Below are 26501 nucleotides of genomic sequence, written 5' to 3'. Positions count from 1 at the left end.
AGGAAGACGGAGAGATCTCACTCTGTTTACAAGCAAGAGCAGAGGAAATGTCCTGGGAGCACACAGCGCTCTACAACGAAACGGCTCTCAGCAGCACTGAATCTATCAGCACCTGCTTCTTGGACTTCCAGCCTCCAGAACTGTGAGAGGCATATGTCTGTTGTTTAAGGCCCCCAGCCTATGACATTTGTTATGGCAGCCTCAGCAAACCAAGACACATATCTAGTTCTTGATTTTCTGGCTCCATCTTCTGCTGGCATAATAGCCAAGGCATATATTTCACCTCCTTTTGTATATATATCTCCACTGGAGATTTAAAAAAAATGCTGGGTTCTGGTTTCACAACTGCATGAGGTTTCAATTTTTTTTCACCCCCAATTTGCCAGCTACACCTGCGTTCCTGATCTTTCCCAGGAGCAATCTTTATTCTAGGCTTCCATGGAATTTTTTCCCCCAATTATTCCAGAGAAAACTCTAGTAAGTTTTAAACCAAATGAAGAAAGAAAAAGGCAAAACTAAAACTCTGAGCTGATAGCAGAAGCCCTATTTAATCAGCTTTCCCAGACATGGAAACAGCAATTCAAATACAGAATGGACTTTACATTGCTGATATGCTAGGGTTCCCTAAACTGAAATACCAAGGATTGGAACCCAGAGAGGGAAACTCTACTCCATAATAATACCAAATAACCAAGAATTTTCCCCAGTTGTCCACATTCCCAAACATTCTTCTCTTGCTACAGAAAGAAGGCCTCACAAAGAAGGGCCTCAGGGCCTGTGCTAGGAATCTCAGACTTTGGATTGGTGGTTACCAGAGGGGAAGAGAGAAGGAAGGAAGAGAAAAAGGAGTGATTAGGCACATGTGTGTGGTGATGAATTGTAATTAGTCCTTTGGTGGTGAACATGACGTTTTCTACACAGAAAACAAAACATATAACGATGTACATCTGAAATTTATATAATGTTATAAACCAATGTTACTGCAATAAAAAAGACAAAAAAGAAAAAAAAAAAGAATCTCAGCCTAGATGATCCCTCCTAGGTGCCTCCCAACAACTCAACGCCCACTTTGCACTTAACCCCCAACTAAGGTCAGACAGGGCAGGAGGAAAACGTCGGGGTGGCCAGGTTTTCTTTGACTGCCCACCTCTGAGGGCACAATTTATCCTTTTGCAATAATAAAGTAACTTTGGCTCTTGAAAGAAAATAACAGACACAGGAAAGCCCAACTAGAAATAACAGAATTTTCAGATTTGCCCACCTCATGTGCTTGACAGGAGACCTAGATTATCACAGAAGGTACAGATGCTAAACTTTTCCTGCCAGGGACATGGGGAAGAGGTAGTTGTGGAACAGACAGAGGCACCCACTGGAATCACACAAAAATAGAAAAGGAAAAAGAGAATCTCTTCCAGATAAGACTACACTTAAACCATGCCATCTATTCTACCAACACTATTATAGTTGGATCACTCTCCTCCTGCTAATAATAATAGCTAACATTTCTGTTTATCAATTATGTGCCAGATGCTACTTTACATGCATTAACTCACTCAGTGAGTTGCAACAACCCACTAATCGGTGACTACTAAGCTCATGTGGATGCTGCGTTTCTCAATGACCCCAACTGTTGACTGCTCCCTGTATCTATGTCCCTTCCCAGGTGACTTTGCAGAAAGTCTCCTTAAGAGGTAGAGTCTATTTTCCCACTTTGTGGATCTGGGTTGCTAGACGTGACTTACTTTATCAAGAAAAGAGGTAGAAATGACAATGTGCCAGTTCTGAGCCTAGGACTCAAGATGTCTGGTGTGTTTCCATGCTGTTTTTCACCTGCACCATTGCCATGACAACACAGCTGGAGTAGCCTGCTGGAGGATGTAAGACACGTGGAGCAGAGAGGACTCGCTGGAGTCATCCTAGCTGAGCCAGTCCTGATCAGCCATCAGCCAGCTAAGCCCCAGACACTTAAGGGAGCCCAGTCAAGACTATCCCCAGACTTGTCAGCAGTAATATGTAGCTATAATTCTATGCCACTGAGTTTTGGGATAACCTGTTAGATATGAGAGCTGATACACTCATTTGTACAAATTAGGAAACTGAGGCACAGAGGAGTTAATCAACTTACCCAAGGTCACTCAGATAGAAAGCAGTGAAGACAGGAATTGAATCCAGGCAGCCTAGCTCAAAGCCAATGTACTTATCCACAATTGGACCTCCTACTTTAGTGAAGAGTAAAATGAGATGGGGGATTGTGGCAACATCCAATTGTGTGTGTGTGTGTGTGTGTATGCGTGATGTTCATTGTTACTGAATCTCTCCCTTTCCTCTTGAAAAGCCCTTGTGTTAGGCATTGAGAGGAATCACTTTTACAAAGAAGTGCGAGTATAAGACCGAGGTGAGATCAGTAGTAATCATCCAAGTTCTGATAAATAAGATACTCAAAGAAGAATTTCACAGAAAGAGACAGCACTTTCAAATTAAATATTCTCTTTCCTCAAAGAAAATGTTACAGAATATAAATTTTAAGTAAAGGTGATGTACAAAATTGGGTGGCCAGGGGTTACAATATCAAACTCATCAGAATTTCTTTTGAGATGAAATACGATGTTATACTTAGGTGTATTAGTCACACGTGGATAGGATAAAAGCACATTAGGAGTCCCCAGACAAATAAGACCTCTTAAATACTAAAGCATTCTCAGAAATCTATATCTGATATCAAAAATAGTTTTTTACCTCCGCAGATGTGAAAAGGATTAATCTTGGCAACCCAGACAGCCCCTTTTCCTTAATATCAGGACAATATTTGTATCTAGCTAAATTCATTGCATACATATTGGACACTGAACCACCTGCAAAAACAAAATGGAAATGGCATATTTACAGCATGAAGTTATAGCTGCCTAAGCGCCGACTATAGTGGAAAGCATGAACAGCTGTGGCTGCTCTAGTCTAATGACAAGTAACTGTGAAAGTCATCTGTGCACCACACCCTCCACCCCATTACTCGTACATACTTCCTAATCTCCAATTCCAGCAGTTTCCACTCTCGGCACAGAGAGAAGGCTGGGCCTCTTCTCTCATTCCAGAGTTTTTCCAAACAAAAAGTTTCAATCACTGGACTTAGGGCCAGGACCGAAGTTTCCATAGTTAATAATATTCTTTCAGTCTGTCATCTGATCAATAAAATGATAATATATGCTCCTCTCTGGTTCCAAAAGAGGACAGTAGGATAACCAAAATGTGATTCAGGAAGACTTTTCAAATAAAATTGACTGAAAAATTTATTACAGCTCCTCCAAACTCCCAGCAGTGGACAAATTTATTTGTGTTAAATATAAACCCTAAATTGTAGGCATCTCATTTGTTTGGCATTTATGTCATTTGTTTAGCATTTAAGGAAAATATTATCACTCTGGAGAAAGGCACACAAGCTAGATTCTCACCCAGTAGCATTATTAATGTCCAACTTTTTGTAATGTGCAAATTTGCAAGGAGTTGTTCCTTCTATAAGACGTGAATACATTTTTAGGTGCTTGTAATGGAAGGGAGATGGCAATAACTAATTGTACTTACCTGGGTTAAATATTCCATCCCCTTCTTTCCAGCCAATAAATTCAATCATTTTCTTCAGAACCGCTTCTTCCACTAACAGAAACACTGGGGACACCTCATACGTATAACTAGATAGATATAAAAAACACTTCACTTCTATGACTAAAGTCAAACCATCCCTTTGGTGTCCCAAGAAATGCACATAGAGTTTGATTACATCAAGTGGCTGCTGATGTGTCTGTAGAGTCTTTGGAAGTTTATCCATTGGAAATAGAGAAATACGCAGTCAGTGATAGCGCTAGTCATGGTTAGATAAATGCCAATACCTGGTGGCCTCAAGGATATGCAAGCTACTTCTGCAGTCTGAATTTATAGGAAACTTTCCATTCCATTGGGAGAGATAAAGGCAGTGTATTTGGATTCTTTCTACTTGCCATGAGCAGTGGCCAGTTTACTCTTTGGATGCTAGTTAAAGAAAAACCATTGTCATGGTAATCAGGTATTATTAGATAACCACCATGAGCACCCTCACAGTCAGCTCTAGATACTCTACACGGAAACTACCTATCCTGAACTAGGGCTTCTTCCATCACACTCCTGTGTTGGTACAAATGGGAAGTGCTCTGTGGACATCTCTTATGATATGATGAGTTAACTGCAAAGCCCTACCCAGATCCCCTGCCAATGAAGAATTTGTTGCTCTTGACTAGAAGACTCTGGTCAGAGAACCTTGCTAAGTGAGCCCCTTTAGGAATTGCCTCAGCTGCGGGGAGCCACGCTCCCCAAAGCTACACCCTTTCCTGTCGTGGTCTACACCTGATAACCGGTCCAGCTGGAGGTATAAAGGTGTGCCGGCGCAACTCCAGACCACTCTGAAAGGCCTTTGTGGCTCCAGAGGTCTCTGTAGGGTCAGCCAAGATTGTCATTGAGTCTGTATGCCTCTCTGCCCACTCCTGCTTCTGTCCCCTCCCATCACCCATGTTGATGCTAAGGGTATTCCTTAATAAACATCCTACTCACTAAACTCCTTCTAGACCAGCTGCCCAGGGAACCCAACCTGTGACACTTATCATGCCTTGTTTAGTAATCTTTGAGTCTCTTCTCTCTCCAGATCACTTGAGGATGACTAAATATCTATAATCGCAAACAATTAGGTGATTACATTAACCTGTATCTGAATAAACGTGTACTCTAAATATATAAGCTAAGCAGACACATTTAGATTTATAGGCACAGAATTTAATATAATTATTTTAACACCCGGGAGGGGAAACTTTGGGAAGAAGGCAAAAAATAAATGAACATCTATCCCCCTATGCGCCAAGCACTCTACAGACATTATGTCATTTTATAAACAAGAAAGGTTCACAGAAGTGTATAATTTTACTGTTTCTTCTGACTTATCTACCACTTAACTCTTCTACCCATTGTAACCTGCTATCATCTCTCATTACTCCACCAAAAATTCTCTAACTAGAGTCACCAATGACATCCATGTTGCTAATCCAGGGGACATTTTTTATTCTTTGTCTCACTTGAATACTGAACAACAGGCAACCCTAGTGCACTGTCCTCCATGGCTTCCACACCCTCTCACTTGATTTCTCTTTCTTCTCTCTCTCTTGTAGGCTGACCTCCTCCTCCTAGCCATTAAATATTAGATGGCCTCAAGGCCCAGTCCTCAGCCCTCTTCTCTCCTCACTCTATACTCTCCCACAGGCAGTGGTTATCAACTTCCTGGTTTGTTTTTATTCCAAGTGCCTCTATCCTGCTCATTAAAATCACTTGTTGAGCTTTGAAAATATATTAACATGTGGGACACACCCATAGAAATTCAGATTTAATTGGTCTGGATTGGGACCCAGGCCTCAATATTTTTTAAAAGTTCCTAGATTGATTCTAATGAGCAATGAGTGTTGAGAGTCACTGACTTAAGGAATCTTATGCATGCCCAATATTTCAGTTACCATCGATTTGCCAAGTCCTAAATTTGTATCTTTCTTATAGATATTGGAGTTCCAGGCCCATACATCTCTCAGCTTGGTTGATATATACTCTTAAATATCTCAAAGTCACTGCAAACTCAAATGCTCACAAGTGAAATTTGACTTCTTACTCTTGCCTTCTTCACCATGCACTTAAAAACTGGTTCCCTCTTCAAATGTTTATCTCAATGAATAACATGACCATCAACCCAGCTATGAAAGCCAGAGACCCAAGAACCATCTCCTAAACCTACCCCTTGTCCTCATTTCTAAGACCCAATGTATTACCCAGTCTTTCCTGTTTTATCTTCTAAACACATTTTTTTTCTCTCTTTTCCTACCACTTTCCTCTAAGTCCAAGCTACTATCATCTCTCACCTGACTAAGGTAATCTCCTCCTGATTGGTCCCCTCCAATCCACTCTCCATATTTCCAGTGATCTTTTCAATAAGCAAATGGCACCTAATGATTTAAAAACCTTCAATGGCCTTCCACGGTACTTAGAACAACTCACAAACATTGCCTACTGGGTCCTGCACATCTGCCTTCTATCTCTCCAGTCTTATCCTCCACTATATTCCCCATAGCTTTCTCAGCTAACCCCATACTGACCTTTCAGTTTATAGCATATGACATGCTGTCTCCTGCCACAGGGCCTTTTTACATACTGTTCCTTGAGTTTGGAACTCATCACTCCTCCCTCCTCTTTTCACCTACTTAGCTTTTACTCATCCTTCAGTTCTTACCTATTGCTTCCTCAGAGAAGACTTCCCTGAGCTCTCAACTAGGAAAAAATGTCCCATGTATATTTATAGCATCATGTACCTCTCCTTCATATGAGAAACTGAATTCTACATTAATTTGTGTGGATCATTTCAATTAGTATGTCTTTCTCACTAGATTTTTTGCTCTGTGAAGGCAAAGTCAAGATTTGTTTTATTCAAAGTATATGACACTTAGCACAGACATGGCTTTTCATGCAGGAGTGAATGGAAAGTTGTTCAATCAATTTTCTCATCTGTTAAGAGGAGATAACAATGCTTGCCTTACCCGTTTCACAGTACCACTATCAAATCAAACAGCTCTTTGAATACTGCTAAGTGTCGTAACACTATTCCATTATTTATGATGACTTTGTGTAAGTGAAACCGTTAAATAGAAATCCATGAAGTAAAATTTCATCTACTTAAAAACATCTCTAATCCATGTTCAGTGTAAAATTCCAGTAAAATGGTACTTACACACTTGGGTTCAATGCTTCTATCATAAATCGGGCCACCAACGAATAATAATCAAGTCCAGCATATAACTGGTTGAAAAATCTTGGGTGGTCTGTAAATTGAAACAAAATATTCATTCATGCAGCAATAAAAAAGAAAAAAAGATCAAAAAGGCAGTAACATAAATGAATCTTTCAGACAATAAAGCAGCTGGACACAAAAGAATATATACTGCTTGATTCCACTTATACGACATTCAGTATCAGGCAAAGCTGATCTCCAGAGATAGAGGTTAGAATTCTGCATACCTTTGGAAAGGAGATATTGACTAGGAAGGGAGTGGAAGGAGCCCCTGGAGAGCTGGGAACAGCTCATTTCTCGATCTGGGTGATGGTTACTGATGCACAGGTATGTATTCATCGAGCTAAGCACTTAAGATCTGTCCCCTTGACTGAATGTAAATTAAAGCTCAATTTTAAAAAAGCCTTCAAAATCTAATCATGGACAAGGGAAACAAATGTTGAAGACCCACCTCATAGCTCTTTCTATTGAACAATAATGTTTCCAAGCACAATTTGAGCACTCTTTTAAGAGCATTGGTTTACCTGCTCTTTTCTCTTTTTCTTTTTTTTTACAACCAGACCTAAACCAGGATGCTTGAGAAACAGGTTATTTGAATGCTGCTTGTACAAGCGTCAAAGCCTGTGACCTTTATCTTCTGAAAATATCAGTATTAACTTCCCTACATTTAAACGCATCTCACTCACCAACAGGGTTCACTTCAGGCTATCAGCAGTGAGTGGCCTTTCCATTTTTCAGATCGGACCCTTTTTCCTAATGCAGCTGGCATTATGTAGATGGAGTACGACGTGACTCATCGTACAGCTTACGTAAACTTTCTGATTCAACTTACTTCAAAGGCAGTCGCCTTTAAGACTCAAACGACTTCAGTTCCAACTTTCTATTTTTTCTCCTCCTGTGAAAGGTCTCATAAAGGTTCTTGGCTTTCCACAGTGTGAATATTCACACCAAACAACAGGCTAACTGGCTTGACATTCTCAATCAGAGGAAGCCCAGGACGACAAAGAACAAAGAGGCAGGAGGTCTGTTTCTAAATTTGAGGATTTGGGAACCACTTGAGTCAGTGACCTCTCATCACAACTTACAGCATTTGGGTTTAGGTTTTTTTCTCCTTAAACGAGGGGTTCAATAAAAAACAAAAGTCTCAAAAGGAAATGTCTTTTCAAATAAAACATGGAAAACTTCCTCTAATCTGGCAAAGGAAACCAGGCATTGCTACAAGTAATTTTAATAAGATTTTTCTTTTAGTTCTGTGTTAATTTATGATTGATTTCCATGGCAACATTATGGAAAATATCCAGCAAACCAAAAAATCTGCTGCATTAAATGTCATTCTACACTTCTGACACGCACTATAATAGTAAGATATGTATCTCTGCTTTTGAAATGCTAACTGGGTTTTTGATACATACATCAGACTTTCCCAAGGGAATACAAACCAATTATTTTTAGCCAGGATTTTATTATGTTCTTTCCACTAAATTTAGTTCAGTGTCAGAATTCACAAAGCATAATGTCAGTATGGTCTTAAGCACTAGATTACCTTCACATCACACTGAGAAATGCATGTTTTGGAAAGTTATCCTCCTGCTTTTGAGATTTGTTCACTGGGTGTATAGGATATTAACAGTCAGTTGCAATAGTACTCCAGCACAGGACTGATATCATGTTACTGCACTTATGAAAGATCACGGTGGTTGAGCATCATTGTGAAATAATAACAACAAAAACTTATCATGTATTCATTTTTCTTCTACTTTTGTAAGGGTTTTAATTTTTTGATCTTGCTAGATTTGATAAGATAATTTGGTAATTATCAACTGCCAAGAGTTAATCAGTATCTTCCAAATAAATCTATTCCTGTTTATAGTAAAGACACCCTCTAGAACATTTTTTGGGGTTTTTTTTTTTTTTTTTTTTGCATATTCTGGGCCATCAAGATTTAAAATCCCTTAATGAATTCTATAATTAAAACATCATTTGCCAGTTTGGATCAACATAAGAAATGCTAAGTAGCAGTCATGATATATGGTCATGATTATAAACAGATGATGGGGACTGCCAGAGAGCAGATAATATTTATATATGATCACTAACACCAACAGTTTTTCTATCAATTTATCTTTGGTCTTGACAACAACTCTGTATTGGGGATTAAATGGATCATTGTAAAATTATCAGAGCCACTATTTTTGGATTCAAGTTTCTCGTCTCATAAACATTGTCATACTCAGCTTTGCTATGAAGTAAATACGTGCTTAAGAAAATGTAAGAACTTGTTAGAGGTACAGATCAAGGAAGTAAATTAAAGTTCTTACTAGTTTTGACGCTGTAGCGAATGACATCCTGGCAGAGTTCCAGCAGCCTGTGGTGTGGCTCTCCTGTGTCTCTCATCTCCAAATCTAGAAGTTGTTTCAGCTGTTCAGGAGATCGCCATTCGCAAACCTGGAGATTCGGCAATGGCACAGTTAATTGAGCAGCCACTGGAGCCAAGTGTTGAGAGGTGGTTGGAAGCATGGACCCCACCCTTGTAAAGCTTCCAGATAAGTGAGAGAGACAGAGGTTTAAACATACAACCACAGTTCAGTGTGAAAAGAGCCATGACAGTAATGTAGATGTCATTGGAACAAATGAGAGGCTCCATCTTAGATTTGGAAGGTCAAAGATTTCCTGGAGGAACTGATATCTAAATTGTTACATGAGATAAGAGTAGAGAGAGTCAAGCAGAGATCAGAGGATGGGGTAATGTGAGAGGCATTCTAGGTGGAAGTAATAAAAGTAACAAAGGCTGAAATATAAGGGAGCTCGTGGCACATCTGAAGAACGAAGTAAGTTTGGTGTGGCTAGAACATGGAGTTTGAGGAAGGGAGAGGCAAGAAGTAACGGTGAAATACCAAAATAACTTCCTAAGTAGTCTCTCTGCTTGCACTTTCGCCCTGTACAATCTACTATCAACCTAGCAGCCAGAATCCAAAATGATCCTCTTCAATCTAAGCCATGGTCATTCCTCTGCTCAAATACCTCCAAAGGCTCCTCATTTCCTTCAAAGTAAAAGCCAAAGTCCTTACAATGACCTGAAACAATCCTGTATAATCTGCTGCCTCTGGCAGTGTTTCCTCTCTTGTCTCACCTAGCACAGCTTTCCTCCTGGCTGACTCTGCCTGCTGCCCCGGCCTCCTGGCTATTCCTTAAAGGCACCAGGCATGCTCCCACCTTAGGGTCTTTGCATGGTATTCGCCCTCTTCCTGGAATGCTCCTCCCCCAAATAGCCTCACAGCTAACTCCCTCACTTCTTTCAAAACTCTGCCCAGATGTCACTTTCTTAATGACAGCAATCCTGGGTCCCTATTTGAAATCACAAGGTGCACCTTGCCCCATCTCTATTAATTCCCCCTGACTTTTTCTACTCTTCCTTTTTCCATACCATGTAATTCATTTATGAGGTCTTACATAATCTCCTTGAGAGCATAGATGTTCGTCTGTTTGCTCACTGGTCCAAGGTAACTAACACAGAGGTTGTCATATAAGTGGTTCTCAATAAAGATGCGATGAATGAGTGAATGAAGAGATACACAAGACTCAGATCATGACAGACTTTACGTGGCATGTTGCAGGGTACAAACTTGGTTTTAACGAAGACATTGAAATGTTTTGGACAGGGGGATGATATGATCATACTTGTCTTTTGGACAATAGCTTTAGTTGCTATATGGAGATTCCAGCTAAAATTGGAAATGAGAGGTTATTCTCATAAACCCGGAAAGAGAAAGTGGTAGTCTGGATGAGGGCAGATGCTATAGGAATGAAGTATTTCTAGAGATATTTAAATTGCAGAATCAATAGAACTTGGAAATAAGTTACACAGTAAGGATGAGGGAGAGGGATGAGTCAAGGATAATCCTGAGGTCTCTAGCTTGCATGCATGGGTTGATGGTGGTGACGAGAAGAAGAATCTGGTTGTGGGTGAGATGGGGATGATAAGTTTTGAACATATTCAGTTTAAGGCCTGTCAGAACATCTAAAAGGGTGTAGCAGTTAGTCTGAAGCTCTCGCAAAAGATCAAGAACAGAGTTCCAGGCATATACTATGATCATATGACATGGATGACACGGCTCAGAGAGAACCTACAGCTATGAGGAAAGGCGCCGATCTCACCTGGGCAACACCAACACTTAAGGAACGGGCAAAGGGAGAGGAGCTCACTTGTGAGGTGGAGGACAAGCTAGAGAAGCAGAGAAAATCCTGGGAGAGTATATGCTACTAAAACAAAGAAAAGAGAAAGTCTTAAGAAGGAGAAGATGGTCATCATTGTCAAGTCCTGCTGAGAAGCCAAATCAGATAAAGACTGAGAAGTGCTCATGGGATTTATCAACAAGGAGGTTTTCTTGGCAAGAGCAGTTTGACTTAAAGAGGTGGGAGTGGAGGCCAGATTGCCATGAAGTGGGGATGTAGGAGGTGAGGAAATAGAGAGAAGGAGGGAGTGTAGACAATCTTAAAAAAGTTTGGCTGTGGAGGGAAAGAGAGAGACAAGCATAGCCAGGAAATGAGATGACTAGGAGGTGGGAGGGTGAGGGAAGCAGGGGGAAGTACCAATGTCCAAGAGATATGAAATTAAACTCTGATGTTAGAACTATCATAGGCAGAGGTAAATCAAAAGTGACCGGGACAATCAAAAGGAATGACTACAGACATGTGCAACAACATGGATGAATCTCAAATGCAAGACTCAAAAGGCTACTTGTGGTATGGTCCCATCTACCTGACATTCTGGAAAAGGCAAAAACTTCAGGGACAGAAAACAGATGAGTGGCTGCCAGTGGCTAGAGGTGAGGGGAGGTGTTGACAATAAAGCAACATGGGGAAATTTGGGGGATGATGGCACCATTCTATATCTTGATTGTGGTGATAGTTACACGACCTTTCAAACTGACAGAGCTGCACACCAAAAGGAGTAAATTTTACTGAATGTAAATTATAACTCAATTCTTTTAAAAAGTGGCTGAGAAAGAACATCTGCCAGAGAGGGCACTAGAAGTAATCATCTCACTAAGTGTAGAGATGGATCCTCAGGTCACCTTTTAATGATGCCCTGTTGGTTCTCTGGCAAAGTAGGCAAATTCAGTGGCATAAAAATTTCACCTCCCTCCCTCAACTCCAAAGTAGCTTTCAGTCCAGCTTCACATGGATAGCCTGCACATCTACTATATTGCAATCCACTTGTGCTTCCTTAATTGATAACTTAAGATCTTGAGCTTCCCCTTCTCATCTTCTCTCCCCTTGCTTCCCTATATGAACTCTTCTTTCTAGGCAAAAATTCCCTTTGCTATGGTAAATACATCTTGGCCTTTTGCAACTCTCTTTCCATTATTTACCTTCCTGCTTTCTTCAAAAATGCATGGGCCGACTTCTCTCTGCCCATCAAAATGTTACTTAACCGTCACATTCCACACCAAAGCTCAAAGTGTCCACTCCTCTGTGAAATTCCCAAAGTCAGCCCCAGTCACAGGGCATTTATCATATTCTTACTGGAATCCCCTGTTCTCTTTTCCAATAAAAACGTATCCTTCCAATTTGATTATAAATTCAGATCAAAGCTGAACCTTTATCTTATTTTTTCTTTCTATTCCCCAGGGACGAATATAATGCCTTACCCGTAGCTAACACTCAGTTAATATTTAATGATTGAATAAAGGCCAATTAAGAAAATTCTTACCAGAGAAGCAGTGTGCTCTAAAGTAAAATAAGTCCAAAATATGTCACAAGTACAGGTAAGACCAGAAAATATGTAATTATAAATATATTATAAGGGAATACCATCAGTGATTTTGCCTTGAACATAACTATTCTAAGTTCCTGGGTCATTTCAACCTATTTTTCTATTAGTTTTCCCAAAGGCATGTGATCAACAATTCAGAATAAATACCACTTCACGTTCCAAAAAGTTTTTAACGACATTTATTTCTGACAAGTAGAATTGAAATAAAAACCTCTCCTATATATCCATTTGTTCATAATCCAATTCCAATATGAAAGGTGATCGATATGATAAAGAGTAATTTAGGGATTTTAAGAAACATATAAAGGAGTAGTTCAAAGCACAAACTCTGAAGCCAGCCTGAATTTCAGTGTCAGCTCTGATCCTTACTAGCACGTGATCCTGGGCAAAGAGGTACCTGACCTCTTTGAGCCTCATTTTTTCCCCTCATCTCTAAAATGGAGTTAGTAAGTAGCATCTGCCTCTTAGGGGTTTTTAAGGATTAAACACACAATTACATGTGAAGTAGTCCTTAGAACATCACCTGGCACATTGTAAGTACTCATAAAAGTAGATGTTATTAATAGTAGCTCCAATATCATTTTGAATCTGAATTTGAGCCTGAATTTGAAAGCTAGAACCAATAAATTGGTACCAGTCAGAAGTCAGACTTAACAACCCAAGATTTCTAGCCGAAGCCCAGACAGGCTCCTAGTAAGGACCGTCAGATAAATGTAAAAACTTTTCGCACTCTTTTATACCTTCTGCTTAGTTTTTACTAGAAACATAAAGAATATGCACAAAAAAATGGGGAGTAAAGAGTGTTTTGGAGAGTGTATAAATCAGAGCATCAGGTTATTTATAATCTATATGATTATCGAGGGCAGAAAGCTTCATTCCTGAGTTTCACAGCCTGGTTAAGTTCTGGAGTCTCAGCCAGTCCCCTAACAAAAGATGGCTGGCAAAGTTAGGGAGTCAATCCTTCCAGGAAAGCAGATACTGGGTGAGGATTGGGGGTCACAAACCCTGGTATCTGGGCATCCCCTTGAAACAAATGTATGGGGGAAATTAAAGTATGTGTTTCCTGTTTCCTCTACATCTGGCCATCCAGATTTGGAAAAAACCTATCTTTCCCATTCCTGGGATTTCTTATAGGCTTTTATTTTTACCTTCTCATTGACATCTGTAGCCTTCAAAACCACCTCTTCCATTATTAGCCTACAGGCCTCTTCAACAAATTTTTCTCCCGCTTTTGCATCTGTTGTGGGACCATTCAGTATGACCCCATCCACGAGAACAGCGCTCTTCTTACTTGGAACCATCTCTTGCTGATCAATATCTCCTGGAAGCACACAAACAAATTGTGTTTGAAAGATAATCTAATTAGATCACACAACAAAACACAAGGAGAAAATGGGTCACCGTCCCAACTTCAAGTGGCATACTATCTTTTAATAAATCTGAGGCACTGAAGTTGACATTTTCTTATGGTGCCCACTGGCATGATAGAGTTAAGGAAAGAAAGTTCTATTCCCCATTCCTATGGCATCTTGTTTAGCATCAGGGAGTATGGAAGAACTCAAGAAATGTAAATTCAACCCATTTCACCCACTCTTGCAGACACCTTTCAAACACATGAACAAAAAGATCTTTGAAAACACAAACCCATGTCTATTTCATGCACACACACCCTCTTGTAATTTGTTAAGGATTGCCATATATTTCCTTTTAATAAGTCATTTCTAAAGAAGAAAAACAACATCGACATGTCACTTCTCTTAATTTTACATTATAAGCCTATGTTTAAATGACCCTTGATATCACAGACACTGCCTTGTCGCTGGGAGCCCTTCCTTAAATGTGCTCAGCAATTTCCTACTGAAAGGAGGATAAACACCACGTGAGCATCACGATAATTTGTGCACACCCATTTATAATGCCTTTAAACTTTTCAAACTTGCAGTTTAGGCACAGGCAGAAGGATAGAATGGAACATTTTCAGGACTGTACAACTGCCGGTCAGCAACGAAAGGCTAAAAGTCAGCATGGAAATCTGTAGCTGAGAATAAAGGTTACTGCTGACCCAAAATAGCCCTCCACAAAAATAATCCTGGCAACTAAATTCAGATATTCAACTAATATCTGCCATAAGCTTTGATTCGACTGTACTCTCTTTTTCTTATCAGTATCTCTTTCCTCATGTTCATTGAGTTGTAGAAATTAACAGAAACAATTTTAAAAAGTATTTTTCAGCACCACACCCAGCACAGTGAGTTACTTCTACTTTGTAGGTCTGCCTTAAATATGCTGATGGTCTATATGTATTTCAAAGACTTTTATACTTACTGAGGGCTCTAATAGTATTAACATTTACTACGCCTTAGAGTCCGTCTTCTCAAAGTTAAATGTTTTGGAAAAATTTTGTGGTTTTATATATCCTTTAATTCTATTACTGGCAAACTCAAATCGTGTCCACGGAGGCAGATAAATATGTCACAGGAAGATTCCCCAGTATGGGAAAGATGGAATCTGCAGCAAAGGACCAATCTTTTATCCTCATACTGAAGGGTAAACCATCCCGAGCTCCAACGATGAATTTTAGTTCCATCCTTCACTTTCACTTGAAAGGATGTATTTAACATGGTTTAGGGCCAAATGTTGAAGCCCTGGAATTGAGCTTTTAGACGGAAATGCTCTTATATCTAAAGGCACCTTCCTCCCCAAATTTTTTACGTCCTAAAAATAAATCGGAAAAGAGGGCAATTATTCAGGGAACCCTGGTTATGTCAGTAGGCAATACTATTATTAAGCACACAGAAAAAGTTAAGTTTTTTTAACCTCATTAATAGGGTTTCAGGTTTTTATTGCCCAGGGAATAGCGGCCACCCTGGAGCCCTCTCAAAGTCTCTTTCTCTCTCTCTCTCCCTCCTTCTCTTTCTCACACACAGACACACACACACGCACACACACACACACACACAAATGTCAAACACCCACTTGCAACCAGAATAGCAGTGAAATTGAAATTAAAATCCTCTCTGTCTTCACAGCCATCAATTAAAGAAATTCTCATAATTCATACAATTATCTAGGAGAAAATATCATTTTAAAAAACTATAAAGAATTTGGTATAGATTATGCCTCTTTTCCTAATGTGTTTTATTTCTATTGCCAGATGCGATAATGTGCCTCTTCCTCCCCTTGAATTTGCCCAGATTGGAAAAGACCCTCTGGAGATTGTACATTAGGTCAAGTTGTGATCTTCTGGGAATGCATATTCAGGACTTCCGATCTAACTGCTGGAGTTTATAGTGGTTACTAATGAAGCCTTTCAATTGGAGGACTCTTCCATGAAAAATGTATGCAGAATCTGACTGCTTTTCATCATCCGCTCCCCCATTACCAGCAAATTCTTAGTCCAAACCACCAGCAAATGCTTAGATTAATGTGATAGCCTTCCAACTAACCCCCTGGTTTCCAACCTTGCCCTGCACACCATATGGACTGTTCTCAACATAGTAGTTGCTATGTTCCTTTGAAAAGATAAGTTGGATCACATGATGACTCCTCTACTCAAACCATTTAATGACTCTTCATCTCATTGCACTAAAAGTCAAAGTCCTTATAATGATCCCTAAGGCCCTAAACGAGCCCCTTCCTCATTATTTCTTGGACCTCAAACCTGATCTCTTATGACTGCCCTCCAAGCTCACCAAGTTCCACCCACTTTGGCTTCTTCACTATTCTTTCACTCTTTCCTTAAATATCATCTTCGCAGTGAGGCCTTCCTTGATGACTCTATTTAAAACCGCAACCACTTCTCTCCCCTCCCTACTTTCTCTACTTTATTTGACTCAAGAGCAGTGACCACTATGTGACATACAATATGTATGTATTCATTTATTTGTTTAAATATCTGTCTCTCCAATAGATGTAAAGCTCTCTGAGAGCATGAGCTTGTGTCTGTTGGTTTCACTTTTGTTTCTGCAGCATCCAGAAAATGCCTGGCAGTGCATAGGAGTTCAATAGATCTTTGTTGGCTATGAAATAAAAGAAGATTTCTCTAATTCCTTCAACCAGCCAGTGATAATGTCCCCCTCCTCTGAGATGCCATTGCAAGTTACTGGATCTAACCTAGCAGGAAATACCTGTAGTTAGAGATGGGGCAGATATAGAACACAATTCATGGGCTAGAGAAGAGAGAGTAGGGACTGAAAGAACAACCTGGAGAACAGAGTCAACTAGGCAAAACTGAGTTTGTTGCTTCTGGATTTTTAAAGGAAACAGTAGATGAGAAGCTCTCACTTTCCTCTCCTCTCCATTCTTTTTTTTTTCTTTTTTTGGTGAGGAAGATTGGCCCTGAGCTAACATCCATGCCAATCTTCCTCTATTTTGTATGTGGGATGCTGCAACAGCATGGCTTGATGAGTGGTGTGTAGGTCTGCACCTGGGATCCTAACCTGCAAACCCCAGGCCATCAGAGTGGAGCATGTGAAGTTAAACACTACCCCACCGGGCCAGCCTCTTCTCTCCATTCTTTTTACTGCAGCCACTCTCTTTCTATGCTCTCTCTTCTCCTTTTTTGTGATCATTTGACTTCTGAGAGTCAGTCCATCAACAAGTCTCACTCCAGGAACCACACTTTCAAATATGAAAGTCAGTCAACCACTAAACACTGATTTCTGCATTTCCACCAGCTCCTCAACTCAACACCTTCCAAAACTCTATATAAGCACAACTTTTGTTTTGTTCAAAGAGAGGTACAGCTCTCCTTTGCTTAATAAACAATAAATTCAGCTTCAAATATTGTTTCAGATATGGAGAGGTGGCCTCTTCCTTTGACATGGGATTAAATGAATTAATACAGATAAAGACTTAAAACAGTGCCTGGTACATAGTGGGCACTCAATAAATCTTATCAGTATTAGCAAACTCAATAAATGTTAGCTACTAGTAGTAGACAATCAATAATGTTTGTTAGACACATAAATGCCTAAGAGCAAAGTGAAATTTGCATGTGACAGTCAGCTATGCAGTAGAAAGCGGCGGGGTGGGGGGGGGGGGTGGGGAGGTCTCCTCAGAGTGATCAAATGACTAGGGTAATGAACTCTAGACCAAGTGGCTGGTGAGTTGTCCCCTGTGGAAGGGTGAGAAGAGGGGGCCACAATGGCAGGGGATTGTCCCTGTGAGGAAAGTAGAATTTCCTGCCACAATGTTTAGAACACAAGATGGCAGTAAGCAGTTTAGCCCGTGCTGGGGAACGGCTGTCCAGACCTTGCACCTTGTCACTTTCCACCTTGCACTGTGGTTATCTGTGTAGAGGTTTTATTTCTTGCACCAGATTATAAACTCCTACAGGGAAAGGATCTATGTTTCATTTTTCTGGACATCCCAGAAAATAGTTTAGCAGGCAATCGACAACTCTCTGAGGACCAACTGACCAACTGTATAGTTATCTCGGAAATCATATTCTCTATCCCTTTCATACAACCCAAAAATCCCCTCCACAACCCAGTGGCCTAGACATCCAAGAGAGTTGAGTTCTAGTCTCACCTGGTCACTCTTAAGCTCTGGATTCTGGTATAATACAACCTATCTGTGCCTCAGTTTCCTCATCTATAAAATAGGAGACAATCTGAGGAAATTGCTCAACTAGCTGCCAGAAAACTCCTGGGAAGACTAAGATTCAGATTCCTGAGTTGTTATGCAAAAGATTTTGTTCCAGACTCGGGCCTAGAATCTCAAATTTTTGCAAGCACTATAATTTACACTAATAGTACTGAAATATACTAATATGCAGGTGGGTTTAGCAATCATTATTCTGGGTGCCGCTAAGGTCTTTCCAAAACCTAACAGCTTCAGGTGTCTGGCCTTTCTCTCATTCTTTAATAATTATGCGTTCATTTCAACAAACATGAATCTATCTCCTACCATGTGCCACACAATAGGCTAGAAGCTAAAGACATGAATTGGATCATCTCCTTGAGAATCTCAAAGTCTCATTGGGGAGATGAATGCTGAAAATTTACGACAGTACAAGACATGTATATAGTACTTACTATGGGCCAGGCTCTGTTCTAAAAGGTTTACAGATTTAACAAATTTAATTGTCACAAAAACTCCACTTGGTTGCTCAGTTTTATAGTTGAGGAAACTAAGGGTTTAATTGGCTTGCCCAAGGTCACAGAACTAGTAAGTAGTGAAACTGGGGTAAATAACACATGAAGTTCTATGAAGAAGCAACAAGATTCTGCTTTCTGGGCGTCTACACTTTGCAAGGCAATGTTAGGGAGTTAATAATGGTGGCAAGATGAATTGGACTCAGTTCCTATCACCAGTAATTGAGAGCCTCAAGGAATTGAATAACTACAATAGAAGAAAATAGATGTCAAGTGCCATGAGGACAACAATAACATATGTTGAATATAAACAACATAGACATCTGGGGTTAAGGCTTAGAATTATAGGAGAAGTTGAGGTATTAGGGAGGTATCAGGTTTCTGAATTAGGAGACTTGTCTTCTCTTTGAATATCTGCAGTAATAAATAACAATAATAATTTTTAAACTTTATCACTTCTTAAAGTATCAGTGCCATGTAAAGACAGCTGGAATGGTCACAAATCTTCTCCTTACAGTACCTCCAAATATGTACATGTATCATTTCAACAGGCTTTTACAATAAATAGTTAGACAAAGCAAGTCTAATTTCTCTTCCACAAAACTACAGTACAAATATGTGAAGACTTCTCTCAACTCTCATCTAAATTTCTTTTTTTTTTTTTGCCAGTTAAAACCGTTCCAGTTTCTTCAATGATTTCTGATAGCCCATGGTCATTAGTCTGGGTCACTGAATTTCTATCTTAGAAAATGAAGCATAGCACAAAACTCCAGGTTTTAAATATAGTGAATTCATAGTTCCCATGCTGAAGTCACCATAATTCCATTAATACGGCTTCCATTAGCACCCTAGTTGATTCCAAAGCTTAAGCTTTGAAACCAGGCAAATCCTGGCCCAAATTCTAGCTGTGCTGCTGTGACCTTGTTATCCATGTTACTTAACTTCCATGTGATCTGGATTTCTTATCCGGCAAATGGGGAAAATAGCCATGCCTACCGCACTGAGTCATTGGGAGGGTTGAATGTGGCAATGCATGCAAGCTGCTGAGCAAAGTGCCAGGAACAGAGGAAAGAACACAGTAAGTGGTAACTCTTAATGTGACTGAGTCTATAGGAACTCTCTTTTGGCACCCACATTACACTGTTGGCTCAGGGAGAGGTTAGAATTAACAGCCTTAGGTCTTTGTCAGAGAGTCTGCCTGTAAGAGCCAAGTTTATCATCCAAGACTCTTTAATTGCTAAGAGCAAATAGCAATATGAAAATAATGCCTGCTTCCAAAGAATAGAAAGACAGAACAATAGATCAAAAATGAATCCAGGCATCTTGTTGGGAGGCTGTGGAACTCTTCAAAACACTTGTGCTGAAGATGTTGGGGACTAAGGGATCTCTGAGGGCCAGGACCTGGAGAGCCCAGTAGACCAGTCCAAGATAAGCATGAGAAGCAAAGCCTGGGCAAAGAGGATAGCATTAATTAATAAATTGATAAGGGTCTACTATATGCCAAGTACTCAGCGTGGTGCCTGGAAATATAGAAACAAAAAACACAGGGTCTCTGTTATCCAGTTGCTCAAAGTCTAGAAAGAGAGTATGTAGGGAGCCAGGGCAAAGGAAAATAGAGCTGAAAAAATATGTTGAAGAGACATCCCTCTGTTCTGGAGTTTTCTAATTCAGGTGTCTATTCTAAGCTCATAAGAGTGGATGCCTAATTTAGGTGATGTACCAGATACTGCCAGACTCATAAATTGTTTGCATCTCCTTCAAATGTCACACCTGTTTAAAGCCATTTTTGTTGTCTTAGAACCAACATGCCAATGAGAGGGTAACTTTGGAGAATGTACAAGGAAGAAAACTACAGGAAATAAGCAGCTAGTAAGAAATACAAGGCAGTGATCACAGAAGCTCTGCAGATTTGGGTAAAGACAACAAAGGCAGGGATTTCATTTCTGAATCTTGGTCTGTGAGTGGGCAGAATCACAGCGCTCACTTAGAGATTGAACAATTTCCACAGTGCAACCCACAAATAGGAAGTCAAAGGAGTAAATGGCAAAGGATGCTCACAACTTCAGTCAGCTGGAGATGAGTACCCACAGGCAAAACATAGGGAAAAAGGAACAAATTTAAATTGCTTGTTTAGTCTCATTTTGGGATTAAACTCCCCTCAGTTGAAATCCACAGTGAGTGGATATTTTTTTTACACCTTCATGAAATATTATTGAATACCTACTATGTGCAAGACATTGGGGTAGGGACTGCGGGGAACTCAAAGATGAATCAGATCTACAGATGGTGACCTCAAAATCCAATAAGGAAAATTAGACATGTTTGTGAACATCTGGAATCCCACCCAGAAGGTATAAAGTGTGATGCTTGAGGTCAGACAAAACACACACTGAAATTCCAGAGAAGAGCCTCTGAAGGGGAAAAGCAGAAAGTCCTCCTGGATTAGGCAGTATTTAGGATGGCCCTTCAGTCAGCCATTCCACAAATATTTATTTAGTGCCTGCTATCTTCAGAACGCTGTGTAAGGCAAAAGAGACTGAACAATGAACAAGAAGACACAAATTTACACCTACCTGGGGTGGACAGGAGCCATTGTTAATAAAAGAGCAAACAGGTAAATAATTGAAATGGTTGCAGACTCTAATAAATGCTGTAAAGGAAATTACCTGAATGATTTGATAGAATAAGAACAAGGAGGTATTTTAGATCTGGTCAGGGGGAGAAGAGACATTTGAATTGAGACATGATCAAGGACAAGGAGCCAGATGTAAAAAGATGTGGAAAGAGAAAAGCCCAGGAAGAAGGAACAGAAAATGCAAATAATTGATAAATTTGCCTCTTAAAGAAATAGAAAGAGATCAGTGTGGCCCAAGTGTGAGGACAAGGGGAAGGAAGGAATAAAGTGAGCTCTTTGGAAAGACGGGAAGCAGATCAGGTGAGATATTTTGTTCTAAAAGCAAAGGAAGCCACCTAAGGGTTTAACATGATCTGGTTTACATTTATCAAAGATTATTCTGATACCACGTAGAGGATAGACGCTCAGTGAGCAGTGTGGAAACAGGAAGATTGCTTAGGAGGCTACTAGAAGTCCAGACAATAGATAATGGTGGCTTTGATCTGGAAGGTGGCAGTGGAGGTGTAGCAAAGTGTTGCAATATGGGAGAGATTTTGGTGGTAAAGACAAGAGGACTTGCTGATCAGTTGGATGAGGGGGGTCAAGAATGCAAAAGAATCTAAGGCGGCTCTTGGGTTTTGGGTCTTAGCCACCAGGGAAATGTACTAGGACTATACTATACTGGGACTATGCAGGGGACCAATGGAAAAGGGCAAGTTGGGTAAGTGTGTGGTGGAGCGGGGGTAGAAAATAGAGACTTTTGACTGATTAATAGGAATTGGTTATGATGGGGGAGAAACAAAGGTCATGGAGAGGACATTCATAACAAAAAAGAATCATGAACTAGGCAGAAAAATATATGTGTCTGTCTGTGTCCAGGAAACCTCGAGAACTTCTGTTTGTCCAAAGGGCAAGGTCTGTAAATGGGAAAAGTGACTGTTGAGAAGGTGGCATGGAGATTGATCTTGCAGGAACTTGAATAGAGACTAAGGAATTTGGATGTCACTTGGTAGGCAACAGGAAGTCATTGAGAACTTCCGATGGGGTAAGAAGAGTGCTTTAGAGGGATGAAGCAGCTATTGGTGTACAGTTCAGATGAGAAGTTAAGAATTGGAGGTGGGGAGCTATGATAACAATAACCCAGGCCAGGGGGAGGGAGGACACGAACTAGATAAATGACAGGATGCTAGATTTGTGTGTATTTAAACCTCTCCCCTACAATAGTGTTATGCAAACTTGGAGCCAGGAATCACATGTCTTTCTCATGAGCCCGACAGCTGTTCATGGATAGGATAGCTTTTCTATCCTCCAGAAAGCCTATATTCCAAAATGATCTTTGGATGAAAGGTGACATAATAGGATAGGAAAAAATAATTTTGTGTATCCATGCATCAGATGCTCTCTTTCAAGTCATGGATGAACATATAACATTTCTGGGAGGTGACATGTTCCCATCATGCAGAGTTTTATTTCATGAGATCCTCCTGTATTAACATCTGGGATGCTATTCAAATGATTCAGATTCAGCTTAAACACCAAGGCACTCTGTTTAACAAGAGCTGGGTCCATAAATACCATCCATTCTCTAAGAGGACAAGCTCTTCAGAAGGGAGTCTCTCAAACAGTCAAAAAAAATAGCTGTTAGTGCCCTAGCAGTGGCCAGTAAATGCATGGTGTACTGTAAACCCTGTTTATTTATCTTTAATTTCAAAAATGCTTTCCTTTCACTGGGCACCAGGCGAGGAATTGGGTAACTTTCTGATATTGTCAGGAAAGTAGGTTTTCCAGAGACATCTACTCCTATTGCTCCAGTAAACATTACTTGGCAAGCTATATGTGCTGCTATTGTATGTCTTGGCTTGTCACATTGATAGACAGCTCTTGAAACCACTCCCACCCACCATCCCACCTCTAAACCTTATGAGATCTTTGATGGGAACAATTTTGTAAAGACTTGAATGCAGTCAGGCTCTGTGAGAAAACTGGATTTGGCATGCCCATGTGGTAAACTTCAGCCCCATCCTTCAGCCCCAGGCTGGAGAACTTGGCTGTAGATGATGTGCTTCCATTTGGCTCAGCAGGAGCTACTGCACCAAGGCGCGCTATGCTCCCCTGGAGCCGTACTCCCTGTGTAGGCCCTCTCCGTCATTAGCCACTGCCACTCTAGTAATCACAGTTCCTGCTGGCATTTTCCCCCTCTGCCATCTTGGCTCCTTGTCCTCTCTGATTCTTCATCTTGCTTCTTGTCTACATATATTGTAAACATCAGATTTGACTCATGACTTTATCGGTGACTTCTGTGTTTTCTGAGATGTAAGGCTGAGTAGGAAGAATGACTGGTTTTAGTTTGCTTTTTTTCTTAGGGCATTTTTGGACCAACCAGCATCCCACTGGAAGCACCCTTCTCCCCAGGCTTGGCAGTGCCATCAGTTAAGTTTACCCCCTTCTATGGCATCTCCAACTCCCAAGTATTCCAGATCTCCAGAGCTTCCTTGGCTCCTGTCTTTTCCAAGGCATAGTTATTTAGTTTTCTCTCCAATTCTGTGAGTTCTCCAAGATCCTTCCAATAAATTCTCCCTTTTAGAGAGTAAGAGTCATTCTGTGTTCTGTGAAACTAGAGAACCATAACTAATACTCTGAATAACTTGGCTTCTGTAGCCATTTCCAACTAAGGAAAGTTAAAACCAACTAGACACAACTTACTAAGTATACTTTCTGGACCCTCAGAGTTTCTCATCTATTTTTATTGTTTGCTAAAACTTGGAGATCACCCAGTTACCACCAGAAAATAAACATGGTGGTTTTTCTCTCTTTTTAAAAATATTCCACTTAAGTATAAGTCTGGATGCTTGAGGTCAATGGGTAGAGTACTATTTCAGCAAAAAGAGTCTAGAACAATACTGCCAAAAGGAAATATAATGCAATCCACCTGTGTGACTATCTTTTCTAGTAGTAGTATGTCATAAAGGAAACAAAATATAAGTACACTTACAAAATAATAACAAAAGTGAACATTTATTGGATATTTGCAATGGATCAGGTACTGAGCTAGGCACCTTATATGGATTATTTCATTTAATCATCCTAATAACCCTGTGATGGAGAGATCTTTATTGACTCCATTCTATAGGCAGGGAAACTGAGGCCAGAGAGATGAAGAGAATTGCCCAAATCACACAGCTAGTAAGTGATAAAGCCAAAATTCAAAGCCACACAGCCTGAGTTCACACATTATATTGATAATTACCACATTCTACCTGTTTCCAAAAAAAGGAAAACAAGAAAATATTGCTTCTTGTGTCTCATCAACCATACTCAAGTATTTGGACACACACTTTGTACTCCTAAAGCAATAAGCAATTATCTTGGAACTATGTATTAAATTGCAATGTGCTGCAATTTAATATATAGTTTTAAAACCAATTTGCCCAAGTGTTGACTTCAGGATTTTAAATGTATTCCATTTAACCAGCAATTTAAATGACAATTTAAATAAATGCTATAAATGGGTGCCTCATTTGCATGATCTGTTGATTAACTCTGCTATGAGGCTCATCTGTGCCCAAGGTTCTGCCTCCTAGCCTCGGCCTCTGGCAGATCATCTTCTAAGTGAGCAGAGGGCAATTACTCTCAGCTAGTTGGCACCTCAGCACGCATGCTGTGACATTCACGTGTGGCCACCCACAAATGCAGAAAACTATACCAACCAAAATTGCTCCATGGAGTTTATTAAATGTGATTGGAAAAAATATACTGAGAAGCTGCTCGGAATGGCAGTAAGACCTCTCCAAGAAGCATCTTTAAGTAAAAATAGATGGTCTAAATTGTCTTCTAAGGAGGGAGGACTCTGTCACTTGCAGGGCAAATGCATTGCTGAATGGGATATGCAAATTTGGAGTCAGAGATGAATTGCTCCGTGAAGTAGAGAAGAGGGCGAGGCTGCCACCAGCATCCTCCTCATCCTTTATGCTACGCAGAATCAGCCTTGCCTCCATAGGAAATCAGAGAAAATACTCTAAAATTTTTCACCTGGGAGCCAACACAGTCACATCAACTACATTCTAGATGGTGCCCCTGACGTGGCAAATGCAGGTGCTCTGGGGGATGCCCACACATCTCATGACTACCCTGATGCTGATAAATGAAGTACTCACAGAGCAGCACACAACAGATCGTGAAGACCTTGGCATGTGTTATTCCACAGCTGACACCCACTGAGGCAGGGGTTTGGATCCATCTAGAATATATGCCAAGGTTGTTTCTTGGCCAGTTTTGTGTAGAATCATGGGATCTTAGAGCTTGACAAGCACTTACAGGTAATTTAGCAAATATCTTCATTTTGAATGTGAGGGAACTCAGATTTAGTGGCACTCAGATGGTTTAATGCATTTGTACCCCCTTTTACAGGTCCCTCAGATCCTCTAAGGGCTGTCCAAACTTCACCTTGTATAAGCATCTAGAATCTATTTCACATAATAATAGCATTTATTTAGCATTTACTATGTACCAGGTTTTTGGTAAGTCCTTTATAAACAATAGCACATTTATCCCCCACAAAAACTCTGTGTAGATACAAACAACTAAAACTCACTCTGGTTAAGTTAAGCAGAAAAATAATTTATTGGGAGGGCATATCAGTTATCTATAATTGTGTAACAAATGACCCCGAAACTTCATAGTTTAAAACAACAATGATGTATTATTTCTTTTGATGCTGTGGCTGGGTCACGTGGTTGGTGCTGCTGGTCGTGCCTGGGCTCACACAACTGCATCCACTTGTGCATTGGCTGGGAATTGAGCTCAGCTGGGAAGGTTGAGGTAGCTGGACCTCTCTCTCCACGTGGGCTTTCATTATCAAAGAGCTTAGAGTTATCTTCCTCACAAGATGACTGCAGGGTCTAACACAGTGAAGGCAAAAGCTGCAAAACCTCTTGAGGCCTCAGATTGGACGGCATACAACATCACTTCTGTCATACTCTGTTGGTCAAAGCAAGTCACAAGGACAATCAGATTCAAAGATACAGAGAAAAAGCTCATCTCTTGATGACAGAAGGCAATGTCACATTGCAAAGTGGTATGCGCACTAGAAAGGAAGGAATTTGAAGCCACTTTGCAATCTATCAGAGTCTACCCTCTGACCACAAATTATTCATATCCTTCCATGCACACAAC

The 26501-nt window shown here is 40.3% G+C and overlaps 1 protein-coding gene and 1 long non-coding RNA gene across 8 annotated transcripts in view; one reads left to right on the top strand and one right to left on the bottom strand.

Moving 5' to 3' along the window:
- The window catches only part of GADL1 (glutamate decarboxylase like 1), a 156836-nt gene that overhangs the window by 112924 nt on the left and 17411 nt on the right, over positions 1–26501 (bottom strand). For 6 of the 7 annotated variants that reach the window (XM_014840954.3, XM_014840953.3, XM_070492602.1 and 3 more), the window contains 5 exons: positions 13766–13938; positions 9160–9286; positions 6782–6872; positions 3577–3683; positions 2737–2852 (listed from right to left, as the gene is read on the bottom strand). In XM_014840954.3, coding sequence (XP_014696440.1) covers positions 2737–2852; positions 3577–3683; positions 6782–6872; positions 9160–9286; positions 13766–13938 — 614 coding nt within the window. Of the gene's footprint in view, positions 1–2736; positions 2853–3576; positions 3684–6781; positions 6873–9159; positions 9287–13765; positions 13939–14942; positions 14965–26501 lie in introns of those variants that run through there. The other variant, XM_070492603.1, reaches the window with a different exon arrangement.
- Positions 1–26501, top strand: part of LOC139041347 (uncharacterized) — a 41674-nt gene that overhangs the window by 1049 nt on the left and 14124 nt on the right. The window lies entirely within an intron of this gene.

The sequence above is a fragment of the Equus asinus genome, chromosome 21 (assembly GCF_041296235.1).
Source record: "Equus asinus isolate D_3611 breed Donkey chromosome 21, EquAss-T2T_v2, whole genome shotgun sequence".
Taxonomy (NCBI): Eukaryota; Metazoa; Chordata; class Mammalia; order Perissodactyla; family Equidae; genus Equus; species Equus asinus.
The sequence above is the reverse complement of the archived record's forward strand: the minus strand, read 5'-3'. Positions and strand labels throughout refer to the sequence as shown.